This window comes from Dermochelys coriacea, chromosome 15 (genome assembly GCF_009764565.3).
Source record: "Dermochelys coriacea isolate rDerCor1 chromosome 15, rDerCor1.pri.v4, whole genome shotgun sequence".
Taxonomy (NCBI): Eukaryota; Metazoa; Chordata; order Testudines; family Dermochelyidae; genus Dermochelys; species Dermochelys coriacea.
Genome location: NC_050082.1, coordinates 5,708,051 through 5,731,090, shown reverse-complemented (window position 1 = coordinate 5,731,090; position 23,040 = coordinate 5,708,051). Strand labels below are relative to the sequence as shown.

General features: G+C 45.2%; 1 protein-coding gene across 3 annotated transcripts in view; it reads left to right on the top strand.

Annotated features, from left to right (window-relative positions):
- The window catches only part of AIFM3 (apoptosis inducing factor mitochondria associated 3), a 92,154-nt gene that overhangs the window by 28,885 nt on the left and 40,229 nt on the right, over positions 1-23,040 (top strand). For all 3 annotated transcript variants that reach the window (XM_038373477.2, XM_043498238.1, XM_043498237.1), the window contains 7 exons: positions 5,801-5,910; positions 7,870-7,979; positions 8,668-8,712; positions 10,835-10,931; positions 11,635-11,747; positions 16,705-16,791; positions 19,487-19,578. In XM_038373477.2, coding sequence (XP_038229405.1) covers positions 5,801-5,910; positions 7,870-7,979; positions 8,668-8,712; positions 10,835-10,931; positions 11,635-11,747; positions 16,705-16,791; positions 19,487-19,578 — 654 coding nt within the window. The remainder of the gene's footprint in view (positions 1-5,800; positions 5,911-7,869; positions 7,980-8,667; positions 8,713-10,834; positions 10,932-11,634; positions 11,748-16,704; positions 16,792-19,486; positions 19,579-23,040) is intronic.

Genomic DNA, 23,040 nt, shown 5'->3' with positions numbered 1-23,040 from the left:
GAGTGAGTCCCTTGACATCATGTTCCCTTACTTTCGTGGCACCTACAGCCTGGCTTGTAAGTATAAGCCACTTTTGTTTCATCTGGTAGCAAGTCCATAGTTTTGGGTCATCTCCCATGAAAGTACTGCCTCCCTCGGTCATAAATCTCCTTTTTCATCCACAGCTTCATTGCTGCGGCAAGCAAAGCTGTCATGGTAGAGACAGAGAGATATTCCAGGCAGAACTGTGAAAATCAGGTCAAGTGCTTGCACAGGATTCTGCTCAATAGGGATGAGTGCAGAGTGGCATATTGGAGTGATGTGTTCTTCCTGGTGACCCTCTGCTGCTGAGCCTGGGGCTGCCACAATCTGAACTAACTGGAGCTTCCTCTGGGCATAGGCCTTCAATCCTAGATACAGGGAATTGCAGTGTCCGAGTGTAAATGCATGGATCGCTGTGACCCACTCTGAGTGTGATGGGATGAGGTGCAATATTCTGACCAATTGCAAAGGAAATGGGATTGCAGGGTCTTATACCTGTGGACTGTGGTGCAAATGTCTTTGGTGAGAGGGGTGAGTTATTCCAGATGCTAACCCTGTCTCACCAGCATTGCTTCAGTGTGGTCTAGCTGAGGAAGTTTTTAAAAAAAACATCGTAGTGCTTAGAAACCGATATGTGGTCAGTGAGACAAAATGAACAGGGAACACACAGACAGGCTGGTTTTCCAAAGGCTTTTTTTCAGGACAGATCTGCATTTTAACTGGCATTTCCTGGCTTGTGAGTGCAAGCTGGGCAGACATGATAAACCTTAACCCTCCCCCCTTTTTTAAAAATATGGAATAAAATCTTAATAGCAATAACTCTAAATGAGTAGATTGCTTCATTCCAACAGCCCTCAGTTGTAAATAGCCATCTCATTCACTTGTGGAATGAGTGTGTCATTTGAAATCTTTTGCACAAGATTTCTGTATTTGCTTCAAGACATCAGGTGCTGATGATTATCTATCTCAGGTCAAGTGGTTCCTTCGGGTGGCTGTAAACCATTTCTCTTATCTTTTCATAACTCTGAAGTTGTCATTTAACTGTGGGTTTGGTCTGAAATAAAATCCATCCAAAGAATGCAGCAAGATTTGTTCCTTTTGCATGTGGTGAAGCATGAGAATGCATTGATCTCTTTATTCCATTTGGACTGTGCTTACTGCAAGGACTAAACAGGCACATGGGAGGGAGCAGAGCCCTTTCAGCATTCTGCTCCAATAAAACTGTCCTTAGCAGTAGCCCATATTGCTGCTTAGGGCCCCATCTGCAAGGTGTCTAAGCACATGCCAAAAAGGATCATTCCAGTGGGACAATTCTTGAGTAAACGTAGGCAGGTGCAGAACTGAGGTCGGGCAGGTGCTCCACTTCGTTGCACAGCAGGGGGACTCTGGTGATGTCCTGTGGGAGCACCGGCATTCTATCTAGGACCCCAGCGGAGACCTACAGAGTGCCAGAGAGGCGGGATTCACAAAGGTATTCAGGCACCTAACTTCCAAAAATAGGTCAGCTAGGATAAATGAGACTTGCAGCATAAAACGAGGAGGCCATGGGGGATTCTGCCACTCCTCTGGGATGGAGCATGGCAATCAAGGGCACTTGGCTCAGAGAGATCTGCCAGCTGCCTTGTTCAACTAGACTGAGAGATGAGGAGCAGACCCACCCACCCAGGATGGCAGTTGTCAGGAGTGGACGCAGATTTAGAACCAGGTTTCAGAGTAGCAGCCGTGTTAGTCTGTATTCTCAAAAAGAAAAGGAGTACTTGTGGCACCTTAGAGACTAACAAATTTATTAGAGCATAAGCTTTCGTGAGCTACAGCTACAGAAATGCATCCGATGAAGTGAGCTGTAGCTCACGAAAGCTTATGCTCTAATAAATTTGTTAGTCTCTAAGGTGCCACAAGTACTCCTTTTCTTTTTGAGATTTAGAACCAATTGCTGAAGTATATTTAGCTCATTAAAGGCTTCAATAAAGGTCCTTAATAGAGGGACAGGGGCCCTGCTGGGCATCTTAAGGATTGGATAGTCTGAAGGTTTTGAATATTCCCCTGTGAACCTTTGTCAAGTGTCACCATGGCTGTCTGTGGTGTGGGCAGAGGAGGGACAATCAAGAAAAAGGGTAGGTATCTTAAGAGATGGGGAGATTTGATTCATATGCTGTCCTATAGGATAAGTTTTTGGCAGCAGAGGCAGTAATGGTTTCATAGATTGCTAGGGTTTAAGGCCAAAAGGGACCATTGTGTTAATCTTGTCTGAACTGCATAACACTAGCCAGGGAGCTCACCCTGTGATTCCTGCATGGATCTCAGTAACCTGTGGTTGACTTAAAGCAGAACTTGTAGATAGAGATCTAATCTTGATATAAAGGTCTCTCTCTCTCCCCATGTATGCTGCCATTGAGAGAGGTGGAAAAGCGCCTTCTGCAGTCCCCTGGGTTTACATGGAGGGATTTGTTCATTGTAAAGAGCAGGCATTTCAACTTGCTTCCCTCTTAGTCTGCCAAAGCCCAGTTATTCTTCCTGGCATGCCGCAAAACCCATCTCTTCTCCCAGGTATTTGGGGATGAAGCCGATGGTGAGACAGTGTTAAGTGGCTTTATGTTAATGATTCTACAAGCTACGGACAGTTCATCTGAAATGATGACAGTGATGAATGTATATTTTGCTATAGTAGGATAATGTGTTGCAGAGCTGCCCTCCACAATGGAGGGGAGCTGTTTGGTTATAAATAAAGATTCTTCATTTTTATTTTAATTGCAGAAACCTGAATAAACCTCACTGCTGAATCCTAAAACTCCCTCTTGTAAGTGACAGTGTTTGGAAACTCCCTTCTGCAAGTGAGAGCGTTTGCCTTGGCGGCATCACTATATATGATCCCAGTGATCCTGAGGGCAAGCTGACAGGCCGCAGCTGGGTTCCATAGAAAGGGCAACAGCTCACCATACTCAGGAGATTGAGACGAAAGAGATCCTTGCACCAAAAATCCCTGGAAAGCAGCATTCCATGTGTAAATGCACTAGTCAGGAATGGAATACTTGCTGCCAAGCTGCTGAACATCTTCCACCAGTTCCTTAGCCAGCATAATGCATGCAGCCCCATGGAAGCCAGTAAGGCCAGATCCTCTGCCAGTGTAAAGCAATTGGATCTCATTGTAGCAGTGGGACCAGACCCCCTGCTGGTGTCAGTCAGCTCAACCTTGATCCAGAGTCATGTTGGATTCTCCTTCACTGGCAACTTTTCAATCAAAATTGGATGTTTTTCTGAAACTTATGCTCTAGTTCAAAGGAATTATTCTAGGGAAATTCTCTGACCTGTGTAATACAGGAGGTCTTCTGCCCTTGGAATCTATGAACCTCATTGAAAGGGGATTTAGTCTTACTGGCTTCAGTGTAAACAGCACAGTCCCATTGAAGTCAATGGGCTCAAAATCCCAAATGGTGTAAATTGGCCAGAGCAACCATTTAATTTAATGAAGCTACATCAGTTTATGCCCCCTGAGAATTGGCCCATTTTTTAAAATCAAAAGTGCACATTAAATTGAGGTAACCAGTACCAAAAATGAAACTGATCCATTCCAGATGTTACTGCTACCATAAGTCGATTCAAAGGGAAGATGGGAGGAATTTAGCCCATGAGCTTTCTTAGAGCCCTGGTTTGATCAGGAGTCAGTCTAAGCTGCGCCGATGGCCGTACTGGTTATCCCAGCAATTCAAATCAAGCCAACTGTGTGAAAAATATTTACCTAAGATCTAAGACGGATGCTAAATATATTGTTATGCACTTGATTCAATGTTTGACATGTGGGGGGAGAGGGGGATCACGTAGTGTTGATGCATGGTTGGCAAAGCTGTCCTAGTGGCCAGCATAGCAGTGACTGGATCTGCAATGCTGTTTAGCACAGCTACAGAAAGAGATAATGTCGCCATATGGCTAGAGTTGGAATCCACTGTCCTCTCCTGCTTCAGCCTTTCAGAAAACCTGGAGATAAGATTGTAAATAGTTATTCTTTAGCTTAGTTCAGTTAGTCCTACTGTAGATAGCGTAGTTTGTTTTCCCGGACTGGGGATTCCCTCCCCGTAGTCTGGGCTTCAAAAATTGTGTTTCCTGCCCTCGATTCTTCTGTGTCAGCAACACCAATGCTGCATCTACTGTCTGGGGGAGACGCACATCTTGGGGAAGTGCAGCATTTGTTGCTCGTTTCCACCAAGACCTCTCGGGGCGGGGTTCTGACCTAAAATGTTCGGTCCGTAATCTTGATGGAAGCATTTGGTGAGACGTTTTGCTTAGGCACTAGAAAGTATTTTATCTTTATTTTTCTTATAACCATTTCTGATTTTTATGCCTCATGACTTGTACTCACTTGAAATGTATCTCTTTATAGTTAATAAACTTGTTTTATTGTTTAAGCGGAAGTGACAGGGTAACTCTATTTATGGTAGTGAGCTGATATATTATTCCCTTAAAGGAATAACAAACTTAATATATTTGTACTGCAGGACATACATTTCTGGGGGACAATCCAGGACTGGGAGTGTTTTGGGGTCACTCCGCAGTATAACCGGGACTGGTGAGAGCCAGGGTGTGACTGGCAGTCTTCAGTTACACAAACACATCTGGGAGTGACCTGTATGCTGGTGGCTGTTTGTGAGCAGTCCAGGTTGGAGGCTACAGCAGCAAGGCATTGCAAGGCACCCCAGGTCACAGGGCAGAGGTGACACAGCCCGCACTGGTTTGGATTGTACTCTGTTCTTGCGAAATACTGTAAAGGAGTCTTGACATACCAAATTATTCCTTCTCCTTCACTCTAAATTTCTACCCAAGATTGTCTCCAAATTCTACCTTCACCGGTATATTTCTTTACCTGTCCTTTTTCCGAAACTCCATGCTTCACATGAAGAGAAAAGGCTTCATTCCTTCAACATCAGGGTGTGCACTGGCTTTGACCTGCAAAGAACCAAGTCCATCGAAGTCTCCAAGACTTTGTTGTGATAGCAGAGAGATCCCGTGGTTAGGCTATATCCTTTCAGAGGATTTCTAAGTGGGTTTCTGGCTGCATTATTGAATGCTGCGGACTCGCATCCCACCTCCTATTCAAGTGGTAATGAAGTCGTTTAACAGGCATTTGCCAACCCCCAGGTGTACACTATCAGTTTCTGAATTTACTGACAAAATCAGTTGTGCTTTACTGTAATATTTACTCAGAACATATTAGTCTACAAGACCTTAGTTTAAAATTTGCTTTAAAAATATGTCATTAGTGTGTTGCTGAAGATTAGAAAATCACATATCTAAAAAATCCTTGCATAGATTTTTTTTTTTTTTTAGATGCACAATTTGAGTATTCATTTTTAGCCTTAAATGCTGGGATCTTCAGACATATAGTTTTCTAAATAAATCCTTCAAAAGACCGTTCTTATATTGTATATTATATCTTGTATTGTATATTATATCTTGTATTCTAAAATACACATGTGAGCCTGGGCTGCCATCGGGCATAGGGGCACCAGTTTAATAATACTGCACAGGGCCCCATAAATCCTAAGGACGTCCTTGTGCGTACCCACGGATGGAGTACAGCTAGAGACCACACACCTTGAAGAACCTCCAGTGACAGTAAGTAACTGTGCTTATAGCTAAAAAGAAACCATTAGCTAATGTGAAAGCTTGGGACTGGCTCTCTGACATGTGATAGCCTGAGTGGATCAAAAGGCAGTGATAAGAAATAAGAGTAACAATAATAAATATCTATTATATATACTATATTTTTCATGCTTTTAAACTCCAGGATGCGAGAAGTAGACCTGGGTTGTGGGAAGGCTCTGCTGATAAAGGAAAATGGAGACTACTATGCAATGGGACACAAATGCCCTCACTACGGAGCCCCACTGGTGAAAGGTTAGTCTGTACGCTCTTGGTGCAAGAATATGAACCTGAATCATATAGTCACAATAGATGATGGATCCGCATGAAGAATCTGAGCCATTTGGTATCATTCACTACACTGCAGAATTTTCAGGTCTATAGAGACATCCTGCCTTTGAGGTAAACATGCACTGTTAATCCAGGAAAGGGATCAAAATCCTTTGCAGAGCACTCTGTCCATGTTTGATTTGCTAACAGATCTCGTGCTAGCCTATGCAGCATATCTCTGAGTGAAGTCTCTTAAAATGATGTTTGAAGAATAGAAATGTAACCTTTCTGCCAGTCCAAGTTGACAGCAACAAGAGCTGGGTTCAGTATCTAGGGGTTCCTTTTCAACAATACATAATGAAACTGGCTTGAGCTCCCATCCAGTGACCTGGGACAATTATACACCACCCCCTGGGTGCCTCTAAGAGGCAGTACTTCTCCATTCGCAAGCATGGAGTCTGAATGTAGCAAAGAAACTTTTAATAAAAGGAGGGAAGTAACCCAGCATTAAATTGGGAAAACACTACAAACAGGGTTCATAAACATAAACCATTAGCAAAAGGCCCACTCCCAAGTAAGTTGGGCAGTGTCCTTTTCCCCTCAGGTTCTTAAGTCCAGCAACCAAAAGTCCCCTTAACGTGCCCATCCCTTCTCTGCAGCCCACTCACAGTTGTTATCCTTGTTCAGGGCAGACCCAGGGGGTGAGAGGTTCATCTGCAGATTTCACCTCTCACCCTGGGCAGTGGGGGAAGAGTAAGAAGGCACCTTACTTGCTCCGCTGCCCAGCTGATCAGTGCTCCGCTCCTTGCCACCAGCTGCCCTGCTGGCCAATCGCCATGCCTCTCCAGCAGGCTCCACTCACCGCCCTGCTGGCCAGTCACCACGCCTCTCCGCTGGCCACCCTGCCAGCTGATCATTGATCCGCTGGGATGTCTCCAGGTCTCACCACTTAACACAGGGGCCTGAGACTTTCACCCAGTGATTCCTGCCGCGGAGGGGAACAATTCTTCTCTACGACAGAACATTTAGAAATTCCATTCTCTATGTGGATGGCTCTGCTGTGGTCCTTCTTCTTACCTGGAAGCCAGAGCTCTTCCTCCCACCCACCTCACACTCACAGTCTGGTTCTGCACGTAACCAGCCACACCACATAAACATTCTTGCCTCAAAAAACAGTAAGAGCTGCTCTACAGGCCGTTTTTGCAGCAAATTTAACTATTCCAGGTAAAATTGGTGCACCCCCTGGTGTGGATACAGTTCTCTTGTTACAAAGGAGCTTATACAGTTATAGCTTATTGCTGTCTGTTTACCTGCTGGGCTCGTGGGAGAGCTGGCTTTGGTCCCTAGGCACCAGACTTGCAGCTCTACTCCACCTCCTTTGCAGGAGATAGCTGTTAACTAGCATCAGGGGCTGAACCAACCCCTGCAATAGGGGAGCACAAGGGTCTATATAACAAACTTCACCCCGCAACTTGGGTCCCATGCCTGAGCACTAGGCTGCACAATTTAAAGTCCAGTGAGTTCTGTCACAGTTCCCAGGCTAGCTGCACCTTTGACCCCTCCTGGTCTCTTTGAGGGCACCCCTTTCTCAGGCCTCAAGCCATCACCTCTCTGGTATCACACAGTTCTTCCACTCTCAAACCAGGCCTTGGACTGCATCCCCCTGCAATCAACCATGATCACCTCAGCAGGACTGACTTATCTTCAGCATCTGCAGTTCCATCCCCTCCAGGATCAATGACAGAGGCTAATACAGTGGCCTCCAGATCTGTGAATATATGTTGACATACTTCTGCACTGTCACTGAGCCAGCATGAAGGGGGCCAACACCTGATCATTGGCCATCAGTGATGTTGCTGCATTAAATTCTCACTGGGATTGCTAGGAAATGGTAGGGAAGGATCTACGGTGAGGTGTGACTCGCTCCTGCTATGCCTTTTGCAGGGGTTTTATCCAAAGGAAGAGTGCGCTGTCCCTGGCATGGGGCTTGTTTCAGCATTGGCACTGGTGATATAGAGGACTTTCCTGGCTTGGACAGCTTACCCAAATTCCAGGTGAGATCTTTCAATCTGCAGAGAAAAAAATGACCATCAGGGAAGGAGGCGGCAGGGGAAGTGTTTTCCTTTCAGAGTGCTGAGCTGGGGTCTCCCGAGTGTGGGAGTGGTGGTGACTTCATGTGACCCCACTCACTGCTCCCTCCAGCTGACCCCCATGATTCCAGCTGACCCCTTTGCCCTGCACCCATCTTGCAAGTGCCAGCCAGTTCCTGTGAAACTGAGCCTCCAGGGTAAGGAAGAAGGAGAGAGAAAGGGAGGGGGCACATATATGGGAAGGGCTTGTTACACAAAGGCTGCTGCTGGTGAAGAATGGTGGAGCTGAGGAAGAAGGAGGGGAGAAGGGCATCCAGGGGCCCCCCAGGGCACAGTGCTGAGAAGTCACTTGGGTATGTGGGATAAGAATCCAGATGAACAGAGATGGACACTCTGCTAAAGATCCTTGTACACCTGATACTAGTTAACAGAGAAAGTCCCAGCTCCCTGGATGTAGGAGAGCCCTGGGTGCTGCTCACCCAGTTCTTACATGGGCCATGCAGAGAGTACACCGAGCATGCAATGTGGCTGAGTGGGCAGAACCTGTTTTGCATTGACCTATGTTTAGTTCAGCAGCTGTTAGCACAGAACACTCCCTTTAAACCCAGAGACACTAACTGTTCTGCAAACTGCTTCTGTCTTCTTGCCCCAGGTGAAAATCGAGAAGGAGAAGGTGTACATCCGAGCGAGCAAGCAGGTAAGGGGGAGAGATTCCATTGGCATCCAAACACAGGGACTGGGGACCGCAGCTTGCTGGGAGGCAAGGATGATTTGATCCTTTGGCCCTTTGGTTAGGTAAACAAATGTCCAAACAGGAAATAAATAGACCTTCCACATTCAAACCCTCCAGCCCTCATCCCCAGAGCTACAATGGGGTTCAAGTTACCAAGGTTATCTGCTGCCCCCTAGGGAGTACCATAAGGAATGCTCTAGCTTTGCTTTTAGAGACTGCTCAGATATGCAACAAAAATTATTAAAGGTCTAGAAAACATGAGCTATGAGGGAAGATTGAAAAAATGAGGTTTGTTTAGTCTGGGGAAGAGAAGACTGAGAGGGGACATGATAACAATTTTCAAGTACATAAAAGGTTGTTACAAGGAGGAAGAAGAAAAATTGTTCTCTTTAACTTCTGAGGATAGGACAAGAAGCAATGGGCTTAAATTGCAGCCGGGGGGTTAAGTTAGACATTAGGAAAAACTTCCTGTAAGGTGGTTAAGCACTGGAATAAATTCCCTAGGGAGCTTGTGGAATCTCTGTAATTGGAGATTTTTAAGAGCAGGTTAGACGAACACCTGTCAGGGATGGTCTAGATAATGGTTAGCCCTGCCTCGAGTGCAGGGGACTGGATTAGATGGCCTCTCGAGCTCCCTTGCAGTCTTATGATTCTGCGCACATTCTAGCAATTAGGAGCCACATTCTGATATCCACCCTTATATTTAAGGAGCTCCAGTGACTCAAAGATTTGGCCCAAAGAGGTCACTAATATCAGGTATGGCTGCCAGCATGTGGACAGATGATTTGTGATGCAATGTCCCATCTACCCAGGTTACACACGTGAATGTTGGGGTTTGATGAAAAGGGATAACACATTCCCATCCCTACCGTCCTGTGCTGAGTTCTCCATTGGCAATGTGGAGGGCCGTACATGGTGTGGTAGAAGTTACACAGAACTTTGCTTTGCTAGGACTTGCTGATGAATAGTTATAAAGCTAAAAAACATTGAACCAACACTGCCACAGCTTTGTTTGGCACCCAAACTTTCTGACCTGGATGAATTTGTGGCTGGTGGTGGATTTATTTTTCAACTGCCTTCTGGGAGTGGCATTGTGACATGTTGTCATAAATATAAAGGGAAGGGTAAACACCTTTAAAATCCCTCCTGGCCAGAGGAAAAGCCCTTTCACCTGTAAAGGGTTAAGAAGCTAGGATAACCTCGATGGCACCTGACCAAAATGACCAATGAGGAGACAAGATACTTTCAAAGCTGGGGGGGGGGGAGAAACAAAGGGTCTGTCTGTCTGTGTGATGCTTTTGCCGGGGACAGAACAGGAATGGAGTCTTAGAATTTAGTAAGTAATCTAGCTAGGTACGCGTTAGATTATGATTTCTTTAAATGGCTGAGAAAATAAGATGTGCTGAATGGAATGGATATTCCTGTCTGTGTCTTTTTGTAACTTAAGGTTTTGCCTAGAGGGATTCTCTGTTTTGAAACTAATTACCCTGTAAGGTATTTACCATCCTGATTTTACAGAGGTGATTCTTTTACTTTTTCTTCTATTAAAATTCTTCTTGTAAGAAATTGAATGCTTTTTTCATTGTTCTTAAGATCCAAGAGTTTGGGTCTGTGATCACCTATGCAAATTGGTGAGGATTTTTATCAAACCTTCCCCAGGAAGGGGGGTGCAAGGTTTTGGTGAGGATTTTGGGGGGAAAGACGTTTCCAAACGACTCTTTCCCAATAATAAACCTGGTTAGACGTCTGGTGGTGGCAGCGAAAGTCCAAGGGCAAAAGGTAAAATAGTTTGTACCTTGGGGAAGTTTTAACCTAAGCTGGTAAAAGTAAGCTTAGGAGATTTTCATGCAGGTCCCCACATCTGTACCCTAGAGTGGGAAGGAACCTTGACACATGTCTGGTGGAAAGGCTTTATAGTCCCATCATGCTTTTGTTGGGTATGGGTTTGGAATCCTCTTCAGGCAATAAGAGGTGAAGCTTTCATCCAAGCTGCTTTACAAAATAACTCATAGCTGTTCCCATTTGTACCTGGCAAAGTTAAAGCTTTGAACTGTTAATGACAATCATCTCATTAATTGCTACACAGGCTCTTCTGACGCAAAGAAGGACAAAGGTTATGGCAAAATGTATCTCCCTCAGCAACTACAATGTCAGTAGCACCAACGTGCTGATTATCGGAGCAGGTATTGAGACGTGCCTGCTGACAGCAGCAGATCTCTGTCATTTCAGTGGAGGATATAAAGAGAACAGTGAATAGTATATGCTAACTGATATACATCCTTCATCTCCCTGGCCAGTCTGTGGATACACCCATCCCATTCCCAGTCTGGGTACATAACTGTCCACTCTCCTAATGTGTATAGACCCACAGACCAGATCCACCAATACAGAACTATTAACTAAGCTCAAGATCTGTGTATGCCACTACACTAACCATTGGCCTGGGCTATGCTGCAAGTCAGACTAAATGAAAATCTAGGACTCTTTGTACAATGTCCCCATGCGCCTAATTTATAGACATTTGCTCCCAAACTTTGTGGAAACCCTTCCCCAACCTCCCACACTGGGTAACTAACTACCGCTCCCACTGCAAGTTTCTCAGGGTATTTCTTCACTGCACAGTTAGCCCAGTAAGTTATGTTCCTGGTCTTTATTGAGATAACACACACCCTAGCTCCAGAGCAATAATGGGAAATGGGGATGTCCTGTGTATAAGTAACCCCTAACTCCTGCACCTGATATATTTTAATTCTCCCACTCTGTGAATACAGTCATTTCCACACAAAAAAAAGTGTGAGAGGTTGAGTCCTCTACTGGATGGATGCTAAACTTTTCACTTGTTAAATAAAATACATATGTAGCAATTTCTGGCCTTATACCTCTTAGGTGCTGCTGGATTGGTTTGTGCGGAGACCTTAAGACAGGAAGGTTTCTCCGACAGGATCGTAATGTGCACAATGGACAGACACTTACCCTATGACCGACCCAAGCTAAGTAAGGTTTGTATCATCCAGAATGTTTCATAGACTACATGAAATAAGAATATGTTCATGTTTCTCTCATTGGACAGTGGGTGTCCCAGTCGCTAGAAACTTTGTTAGTTTGTCCTTTTATTGCACTGAGGCACTCTCGATAAAATTAACTCTAGGGACTTCTGGAGCTTGTCACCTTTTCAGTGTGTGTTTTCAGAGGCAAACCCATGAACCCTCCTCTTACCTCATCATATCATCATCTAAGACCAATAATGGAAGGAGCCTGATGAAAGCTGGGGCCGAGATTTCCCAATGTACATGCTTTATGTCACGTTCTTAAGTCCATAGTTAGGTATCTAAATAAGTGGCCTCATGTTCGTAAGTACTGAGTAGCTCTCAGCTCCCACTAAAACCAGAGAGAGTTACTGGCTACTCAGCACTTTGCACAATCAGGTCATCTAGGTCTCAGGTTACATAACCCGTTTTAGAAAAGCTTGGCTGGGGACCTTGTCCCAACTTTATTAAATCACCTTCGCCTTTCATATACCTGGTGTAGAGCAGCAACTACAATTTCACCTGACATTGATCGAGCCAAATGGCTGTACTGGAAGTAGCAGAATTTATTGCAGTAATGCATGTTTAACTAAATATACTGGCACCTCTTGTTTCTTCTTTTGCCTGAATTTTCTTTTCTGCAAACAACTGAGGATATTAAATACAAAACCCTATGTTCAACTTTCAATCATAGTACTGCACTGTCTGCATAAAAATAAGGAAATTGTAAATATTCCCAATGCAAATTCATATACAGGGAGAATTGGATTTAATCTCTATATTGTTACCTTTAATTCTTTAATATATTCCTAGGCAGAAATCTTTACAATGATGAAGTGAAGGTTATAAATATAAATTTATTTTTTAAAAAAAGAATGATAGTCACTGCCTCCATATTTCTTTCACACAGAGCTAAAGTGGGCTAGTTAGTGATACCCCTCCTCCATCTTCTGGAAGAGTATAACGTTTAATCTCTGGAAAGCAGGAAATAAAGAGATAAGTGAAGACAAATTTAAACCTCTGGAAACCAGAGAACACTGAGTTAAAAATGTCTCCCACCCCGACAGAACCTTAACTCTGCTCCTCTGGAGCTGGCATTAGTCACTGGGACAAAACCTGATCTATCCCTAAAAGCCTGCCACCCATCCAAGCAAAGGCTCAGCTCAGCTCACTCATGGGACTCTCCACCCTTCTGACTCCCCGGTGTGTACTTCAGGAAGCGAGGACAGCCTTGTCATCCGCCTCTTGAGTTTACCTCGAGCAGGTCCTGAGGGAGGGTACTCCCCGCCCACCCCAGGCCCTATGGATCTTTTCATCGGGCCCCTATCCCATGAGCCTCCCCTGCCACCCTACCCTGATACCTGAAACCAGCTGCGTGACCTGCAGCCGGTTGGCTTTCAAACCACACCAAGGGCACATCTGTACACATTTGTGCTCCATACTCTGTTTCCTCACCCTCGTGTCCTGCCCTGATACCAAGTGGCGGGATCCAATGTCCTCTGTCGAGGTTGAGGAACCCCAGTGGGCCAGTTTATATTCCATCCTCGTCCCACGGCCCACCAGGGATATTGGCTGGCGGCTCCTCCATGGAGCTGTGAGCACAGGCGTGGATTTGGCGCAGTTCACTCCTGTCCCCAAAGCCTGTCCCTTCTGCGGCATGAGGGAGATCCTGGAGCGCGTGTACCTTGAGGGCGCCGGGTTGCAGCCCCTTTTCGGGATCCTCCTGGACCCCCCTTTTACGTTTTTGGCTGCACTTCTCCCCCCACCTCCTTATATATCACACCCTGTCATGGCCCCACAAAGTCACGGGACCTCCCAGTCAACTTCTTCCTAGCAATGGCCAAAGTGGCCGTCTAAAACCCCAGGGAGAGGATGTTGGCTGAGAGGGTTCTCTGTGACTGTGGGGCCTATTTCCAATCCTCCCTCTGTTCACGCATCTGGGCAGAGTTCCTCTCGGCAGCGTCCGCTGGCTCCCTTGACACCTTCGAGGAGCAGTGGGCGCCGTCCAGGGTTCTCTGCTCCGTGTTCCCTTCAGGTTTCCTTTTTTTGACCCTTTTGATCTTCACACCCGTCCTTGTTGTTTTTTCCGTTGTCCCCCATAATTATGTGAGTTTTCCGGGCTCTGTGGATTCTCCCCATAGGCTCGGGGAGGGTCCCTTAGCCAGCCCACCTCTCCATAACCCAATAGGATTCAAGCAGAGGACACTGCAGGGTTTGTGTGTGTGCTCTGCTGACCTCACCCCGTCAGAGCCAGGAGGGGGATGGGAGAGTGTTGTCAGTAGGAGGCAGGTTTTCTAATCCTTTCATCATTCTCACAGCTCTTCTCTGAACCCTCTCCAATTTATCAACATCCTTCTGGACTTGTGGGCAGAGCCAGGGAGCCTAGGCCCCTCCACCTGCCTGGGGTGGGGGTGGGGGGCTGAGAGCAGCCTGTAGTCCATGTCTCTACCCCCCCAGACCCTCTGCCCTGGGCAGAGGGTCCACGGCTCCCCACAGGTGCCTGCATGGCTCTTACCCTGACCTGGCGCCAGCTTCTGGCCTGGCCGGGGGAGTGGGACCTTGGGAGCTGAAGAGCTACAGCCAGGCTGTGGTAAGAGCCACCTGGGCAACTGTGGGGAGCCGCAGAGCCTCCATCTGCTGCTCTTGAGCCCCCCCACTTTGGGCAGGTGGACTGTCCATGGCTGCCTAGGCTCCTGGGGCTGCCCTTAACCAGGCCAGGCTCCAGGTTCTGGTCTGACTGGAGCAGGGGAGGAGGAGGGGCAGGGGACTTGGCCTGTGATGAAAAGTGGATGGACCAGGCCCATCCACTTTCAAAATGGGAGGGCCATGGCCCTTTGCCCCCCTCCTCGCCCCCATTCCAGCGCCCTTGCTTGTGGGCAGCAGAACTGGATACAGTATTTCGGCACCAGTGCCAAATACAGAGATAAAATAACCTCTCTACTCCTATTCAAGAGTCCCCTCTTTACGAATACCAAGATTACATTAGCTCTTTTGGCCAGAGCATCACTGGGAATTCATGTACAGTTGATTATCCACCACAACCCCCAAGTCTGTCTGAGTCACTGCTTCTCAGGAGAGAGTCCCCCATCCTGTAAGTATGGCCTGCAAGCTTTGTTCCCAGATCTATACATTAGCTGTCTTACAATACATGCTGGTTGCTTACGTTCAGTTTCCCAAGCAATCCAGATCACTCTGTATCAGTGACCTGTCCTCTTCATTATTTACCCACTTTCCAATGTTTGTATCATCTGCAAACTTTATCAGCGATGATTGTATGTTTTCTTCCAGGTTATTAATACAAATGTTAAATAGCATAGGGCCAAGAACTGATCCCTGCAAAACCTCAATAGAAACAGACCCATTCTGTGATGATTCCCTATTTACAATTACATGTTGAGACCTATGCTAACCAGTTTTTAATTCATTTAATATGTTCCCTGTTAATTTTATATTGTTCTAGTCTTTTAATCAAAATGTTGTGCAGGAACAAATCAAATATACTCATAGACTTTAAGGTTAGAAGGGACCATCGTGATCATCTAGTCTGACCTCCTGCACAACGCAGGCTACAGAATCTCACCCATCCACTCCTGTAATAGATCCCTAACCTCTGGCTGAATTACTGAAGTCCTCCAATCATGCTTTAAAGGCTTCAAGTTAGAGAGAATCCATCATTTACACTAGTTTAAACCTGCAAGTGACCCGTGTCCCATGCTGCAGATGAAGGCGAAAAACTCTCAGGGCCTCTTCCAATCTGGCCTGAGGGAAAATTCTTTCCAGACCCCAAATATGGTGATCAGTTAGACTCTGAACATGTGGGCAAGACCCACCAGCCAGATACCTGGGAAAGAATTCTCTGTAGTAACTCAGAACCCTCCACATCTAGTGTCCCGTCTCCAGCAATTGGGGATTTTTGCTACTGGCAGTCACCAATGGGCCACATGTCAATAAGTTTCTATGGTATTCTTGTGGTTGAATATCTGCTGATGTTCCTAACTCAAAATATCTAAAGCTGGTATAAACTAGCATTTTGCTGTCAACTCTCAGCAATTTAGCAACATTTACTTATAACATCACTTTATCTTGTGACATCTTGTAATTCAAGGTCATGTATAGGTTAGTTACTTGTGTCCAAATTTTAAGCCTTTGGCCTCAGTTAGTTTGTAACTTATTGCCTTACAGGCTTGGGACATATAAGCTTTTGCATTACTGCCTTAATTCATACTTATTCCTTACCTATGTGTATATATGTTTGTATCACTGTTTACAAATTAATTGGCTACAATCCAGTGAAATTACTAGGCATCAAGTTTAATACAAACAGGAGGAAATACTCTTTCATGCAATGCACAATTTACCTGTGGAACTCATTGCCAGGGGATGTTGTGAAGGTCAAAAGTATAACTAGGTTAAAAAAAGAACTAGATAAGAGCTTGTGTTTTGACTCTTGCTGGGACATTTGCTCTTAAATAACTTAGCTGCTCTTGAAAATTCTGCCCTCAGGTGGATAACTGATTCTCTTTCCAAAAGTAACCCTTTTCTTGGCCCCTTTGTTTGTCTCTGTGCTCTTCCATGTTATGTCTTTTGAACTTCCACTTTACAGCTATTTGAAAGCCTTCCCTTCCTGTCTTTCTTAGTAAGCCAATTCTTCTACTGCAGTGTGAGCTAATATAAAAGGAATTAAGGCCCACTACCAAGTCCATTCAAGTCAATGGAGATCCTTCAGTTTTCTTCAATGAGTTTTGGTTCAGGCCCTTAGCCCTGGTCACCTGCACAGATTTCCTGTGTACCTGGTTACTATAAGGACAGATTTCAGGCTATCACTGAAAAGTACTGGGAACATGTATAAGGGATGTAACTAGGAATTTACAAACATCTCTCACACACTATAAACTGTGTAATTGACAGCAAAATTGCTTCTTTGTTGCAGTCAATGGATTCCCATTTAGATCAGATCACCTTGCGCCCTAAGGAATTTTTCCGTACAAGTGACATTGAGGTCCTGACTGAAACACAGGTAAGGAGAACAAGATTTGCATGGTGCAGTCATACAAAATAGCATACAGTGTACATCTTGGAGGTTCTTTATCGAACACAGATACTGTATGTGGCTAGTAAAAGAAAAAGCTAGCTTTGCTAGCTGGCACTGTCAAATTGCCTCTACAGAAATATTACCAAAAGCTGCATTAAAGCCCTCACTTCATAACAAGATCCAAGCTGTATGTCTCTGTTCAAAGTTGCTGTTATCTTGGCTAGCAAATAGCTACAAGATGGACGCTAATTGTGGCTGTTCCCACACTGAACATGCTCATGGCTGTCACCCTACAGGAGTTAGGTGCTGAGCACTGCAGCTCCATGTATTGCAATAGGAATTACCCAGTACCTCTAGGAATTGGGCCCTGACTTAGACCACTCAAGACTGGTTGTATTATTTTACCAAGGATACCAGTTAGACATACAGTGACCCAACTTCCTTCTTTTGTCAGCCAGTTTTTCAGGATCTCCTAAATTGCTTGTGGTTTTTCCAGAGTCAGTGTCAGTGATGCAATAAGCCATTAACTATTGTCTTAATACACTTGGAGGCAACTTATCCTGGCTCTCTTTTACATCTAGATTTTCTAATCATTGCCTTGCTTACTTTTTGTCAAGTTGTTTTTACAGACTCCTTCTTCCTATCTGTTCACGTTTCCTTTCCCTGCCCCTTTGCTGGCCACCTTCGTATGGTCAGCGAGTGATGCAGCTCTGCTGAGTGTCAGGGTGCCAAAAGGCCCACGAGGTGCTTGGACTCCTCGTTCCCCACGGTACTGGGTAGAAGAGACAAAACAGGGAAACCAAACTGCATGTTGGGCATAAACCTGGGCCAGGATCTTTATTATTCTATTTATATGTATTATGGCAGCACTCCGAGGCTCCAGCCCAGGATCAGGGTTGCAATGTGCTAAGTGCTGTATACACAAGTATAAAAGACAGATAATCCCTACCCCAGACAGCTCACCTCTAACTTCAGACCCATTGCTTTTTCCTTGTATTAATTCTCAGCATGTTTGGATCCTGTTCTTCACTTCATGCTGTTTAATGTGAGGTCAGTAGCTTAGGGAGTTCCCACCATCCACAGTGTAATTAAGGATGCAGCCCTGATTCTTCATTTATCACAAAGACCTGATTGTATGACCTTGCAGGACTGGTGCTGGCTCAGCTGCCACTTGATGATAGACAATGCAGTTCATGTAAGGAACAACTGACCAAGGGTCAAAGTGGATTTTCCATCACTGACCATTTGAAAAATCAAGACTGGTTGTTTTGCTAAAAGATCCGCACTAGGAATTATTTGGGGGCAGTTCTCTGGCCTCTGTTCTAAAGGGGTCAGACTAATGATCACCATGATCCCTTCATGGCCCTGGTGTCTATGAATCTAAAAGGGGCATTCAAGTAAGTGGTGCTGCTGTGCCACTTCCATCTGCTGCCTCATATGCAGATTTCCTGCTGCAATGGTGTGTGTGTGTGTGTGTGTGTGAGAGAGAGAGAGAGATTTCAGAGACACACCTGGGATGGGGTTAAGGCAAGACTAGTGTTATAGCTGGCCAGGTTCCTGTCTGTGGTCACACTGGAATTGTCAAGGTTCTTTGCTCTTGGTATCTTTACGTGCACACAGATGATGATGATGATTCTTCCAGGACAGCTCAGGATTTAATGGCTGCTGTGGGAGAGGCCTAGGGTAAAGACCCCTGCACCTGAGAACCAATCCAAACCAAAACCAATGGGGCTGGTTTTTCCAGTCCAAGCTACGAGTCCCAGCTGGGCTGGGCAGGGACAGGACTTCCTCTTCCCCTGAATGGCTGCTCTCGGGGAGGAGATCAGACCCACTTCTGGGTACTGTCCCCGGCTGCAGGAAGCTCCGGATTGCTGTCTTCACTTCTACACAGAAGTGAGGTTGGCAATCCTGTGACCCCTCCCCCCCCACCCCATGGCTCCCTTTTGGATCAGGACTCCCACGATTACAACACCATGAAATTTCAGATGTGAACATCTGAAAACATGAGATTGATGAATTCAAAAACCCTGTGACCATGAAATTGACCAAAATGGACCATGAATTTGGTAGGGCCCTAAAATGGTGAAGAGCCTATTGTGAGTGCCTTCTCAGTGCACTAATCAATACTACAGACAGCTCGAGGCACATGCCTTTAGCCACAGAAAATAGGTACACTTAAAATAAGGATGGTAATTTCCTCAAACCGTTGGATTAGGAATGATAGGTTGTCACAGACATGGCTGCCGATGTCTATTAAAATTGAATATTGAACGACAAATAGCACTGAAACAAGCACCCATTTTATAGCTGCCCCATTCAAAATGGGCCCAAGACTGGAATAACAAGTAGTGCTGCAAGCAAGTCTGTCTGAGCTGCCTGGAGACTTCTGTCTCAGCCTTCGCTGCTTTCACCAGTACTATGTATCTCTCCCTGATTTTTTTTGAGCAACATACTAAGTCACGATTAAAGCCAAATGAATGAGTTGGTTGCATGAGCTAATACAATGTGATCCATGGAAAACTCAGCCCAGAGTACCAGGCGAGGCTGCCAGTGTGCCTGGAGATGAGACCAGCCCTTTGCCCTAGCGCCTTCTGGGCTATTCCACTTGGAGCTAAACCCTTTGGTATCTCAATAAGCATCTCGGATTTTTCCCCGTAACGTTATTTAGAAATGATTGCAGGTTGCAGCTGTGGACATCAAGAACAAGATAGCTGTGTTCAAGGATGGATTTAAGATGGACTATAACAAACTGCTGATAGCAACCGGAAACACGTAAGCTACAAACAAAAGTAATCCACACCAAGAGAAATTCTACTCTTATGAGAACATAAGGAGCTTGTGCCTAGGGATAAAGGCCTAGACTCACAAAGGTACTTGGGCATCTAACCCCCACTTTTCGGCTGCATTGTGACCCACAAAACTCCCACTGAATCCTGTAGGTGCCTCAATTCACTAGGCACCTACATTTTTTTTTCCCCATTAAAAAAATTACCTTGATGCATGTTTCTGCCTCTGGGTAGGCACAAGTTGCCTCCCTCTAAGTGTCTGGAGGCCTATCTCCCACCTGAGCTCCAGAGCAATTCATGAACTGGGAGCAGATAAGCATTTGGCCCCCTTATTTGTGTGCAGGGCCTGGTCAGGTAGGTGTGCTCAGAGCATGCCTCCCAGATTGTGCCCCTCAAGTGAGTTGGCACACAGCCAGTGAGAGGGGCAGGGAAGGAGGAGCTCCCCAACTCTTAGCCCAGTGATTAGGGCATTCACCTGGGATGTGAGACACCCCCTCCCCCCAGCTCAAGTCTCCCCCCAGCCTGATGAGAAGGAATTTGAACAGGGATCTGCCACTCTTAGGTGCATGCTCCAACCACTGGCCTGTGGGCTATTCTCTTTTGTGGCTCCCAAACTCTCTCCTGTTGAAGCTGTGCCACTGTAGATAAACCATTGAAGAAACATTGGTGCAGGGAGATGGGACCCTGGTTTTCCCACATCCTGGGTGATGCACTAGCTATCAGGAGAGTGAGTCTGTCTGTCTGTCTCTCTAGCCCAATGAGGAAGCATCAGCTGCCTCAGCACTGTTTTGTGAAGAGGCAAACTCCAAAGAGAGTTTACAGCTGAGAATCACTAACCTCCCAGCTGCCCTGAGTCAGACATCTATCTCCAGGAGAGGGGTGGGGCTTAGGACGCCCCTCTGCTTGGCATCTCCCATAGGCTAACATAGTCAACTCCCTGCCTAGCATGTTAACTTTTGTGAACCACAGTCTATGGCACCTGTCTCTCCCCATTCAAAGCCTGGGAGCCTAACTCAGACTTTGATTTTCTAGGCACCTAAAACACCTTTGTGAATCTAGATCAAGCAACCTAACATGATTTAACCATTTGAATGGGGAATTTTTGTTTGCAAGAATATTTGCGAAAAAGGAAAGTGGGGATCTATGAATCCTGGTCTGAATATATGTTCGCACGACTAGCCATTCAGGCTGGAAAGGTTTGTGCAGCCAAACCTGAAAACTGTGTTTTGGAGCGATCCAACCAGGAAGCAAAACCAGTATCATGTTACAAGTTAGGCAACAGGAGTTGCTAATTGTGCACAGTGATTACTGAAGTGATTACTAATTGATGACCAATGCACAGGTTAAAATGTTCACAGAAACTATTTGTGAATGATGAATAAATGAGTAAAAAGAAAAGGAGTACTTGTGGCACCTTAGAGACTAACAAATTTATTTGAGCATAAGCTTTCGTGAGCTACAGCGAGCTGTAGCTCACGAAAGCTTATGCTCAAATAAATTTGTTAGTCTCTAAGGTGCCACAAGTACTCCTTTTCTTTTTGCGAATACAGACTAACACGGCTGCTACTCTGAAACCTGGAATAAATGAGTGTAACCAAAGTATCAGTGGGTAAATCATGAGCAGAGCAGGTAGGAGTTCAAACACCTCTCTGGTTGACATCTCCCATTGGCTAGCTTAGGTGGCTCCCTGTATTTGTAATTTTCGCCCCATGCATCTGAAGAAGTGGGTTTTTTACCCACGAAAGCTTATGCCCAAATAAAACTGTTGATCTTTAACGTGCTACTGGACTCCTTGGGTTTTTTTTTTGTTTTTTTTATTTTTTTTAAGCATTCATGTTGTCCATGTTTACAGCTTCTAAGTTTCAGGTTTTTCAGGTTGCTCCTGCTGTTTGACTAGTTCAGAGTGATTTACTACCTACATAGCTGGGGATAGATTTAAGTCTGTCTTTAATTGTGGTTGCTGTGAGAAGGTCTTGTCAGTTAACCCAGTAACCAGCCTATCTCTGATACTTTCATGGTTTGCATTCCCAAAATCAGTTCTCAGCCAATGCATGCAGGGATTTTATAAAAGATGTGAATTTTCTTTGTTCCTGAATTCTCTGGTGAAAACCTGCTCTTTCATAAACCACATTTTTCTGAGTTATAAAGTATGCATCAAACATAGCCAAAACTCTCTTTCATAGTCATAAATCCTTGACTCTTCAGTAAAGTCAAAGGATTTAAAGATATGCTCTAATGGTTTCCCCATAGCATAAATTAAAGACGATACCTGGATATCTCCAGGGTCCTGGTGGAAGCTCCACCAAAGCTAAAGTTCTCTGGAGCACTGAAGAGTGGTATGGTGATAAGATCTGATGACCTTTGTTTTGTGCCCTCTGTTTCTGCCCTCCTCTGGCACTTGTTTACTTGTGATGCCCATGTCATGTACACCTTGTACTCAGTACAAGCCTGACTGCTACTAGCAAGTCAGGCTTCTGTGCCATATATGGGCTATCTACAAACCTTCCTTCGCAGAGAACGACACGCAAGATGCATTCACTATAAAATCCTTTAATGCCCTGCGAGGAAGGAATGGCTGTTGTGAGCTTAAGGTATGTGACACAGAGCCACCTAGTAGCTAAACAGTATAATACAGTTTAGCATTTCATTTCACAGTTTCAGTCTTAACTATTGTGTTGCTTTCATGAGTAAAGATTGCTCCTATGAGTGTGTTTTGCAGAATTGGACCCTAAATCTGACCCTGGAAATAGCAGGACCCTGTTTCAGGATGAAAACAAATGTTGAAATACCAGAACTTCTCTGGGACAGAAATTCCATTTTCTGAACAGCTCTATATCTGAATGTGCGTAGAGAGCAGGAATATAAATGTGAAATGACTAAGATATGGAGGCTTGCCAATAGATGTTATGGGCTTGAAAGTCATGATACAGAACCTAGCCCTGTCCTGTAAGGCATACTAGTAGACTTGCCTTTCGCGTGCATGTCCTTAACATTCACATTTCCTGGTTTGTGAGTATTTAAATGTACAACATTAACATTGCATTACTGTAACTTCCTGCATATGATAACATTAGGTCTGTATAATAGCACAGTGGGACAGTCCACATCAAGATATGTGGTCAAGATTGTGCCCCCTGAGATTCACAGACATGGGTAGATTTCTCTTTTCCCACCTCTGTGACACTATCCCGCAGCTCACTGGGCCCCACATAACTCTTACAATATTTTCCATACATACATCCCGCAATAACCATGACCACCAGAAAGTTCTTAGCTTTCAGCAGAGACACCACATGCCCTGCCTTTGGTGAAACATCATGAAGATGGTGATTGTAGGGGAAGCATGCCCGTCTGGGTATGTCTTGGCTTACAGAGTAGTAACTCTGTACCCCTAGTCTGTTGCCAGACTGGACTGTTGGGTCATAACACCTAACCCAGGCTTTGTGAA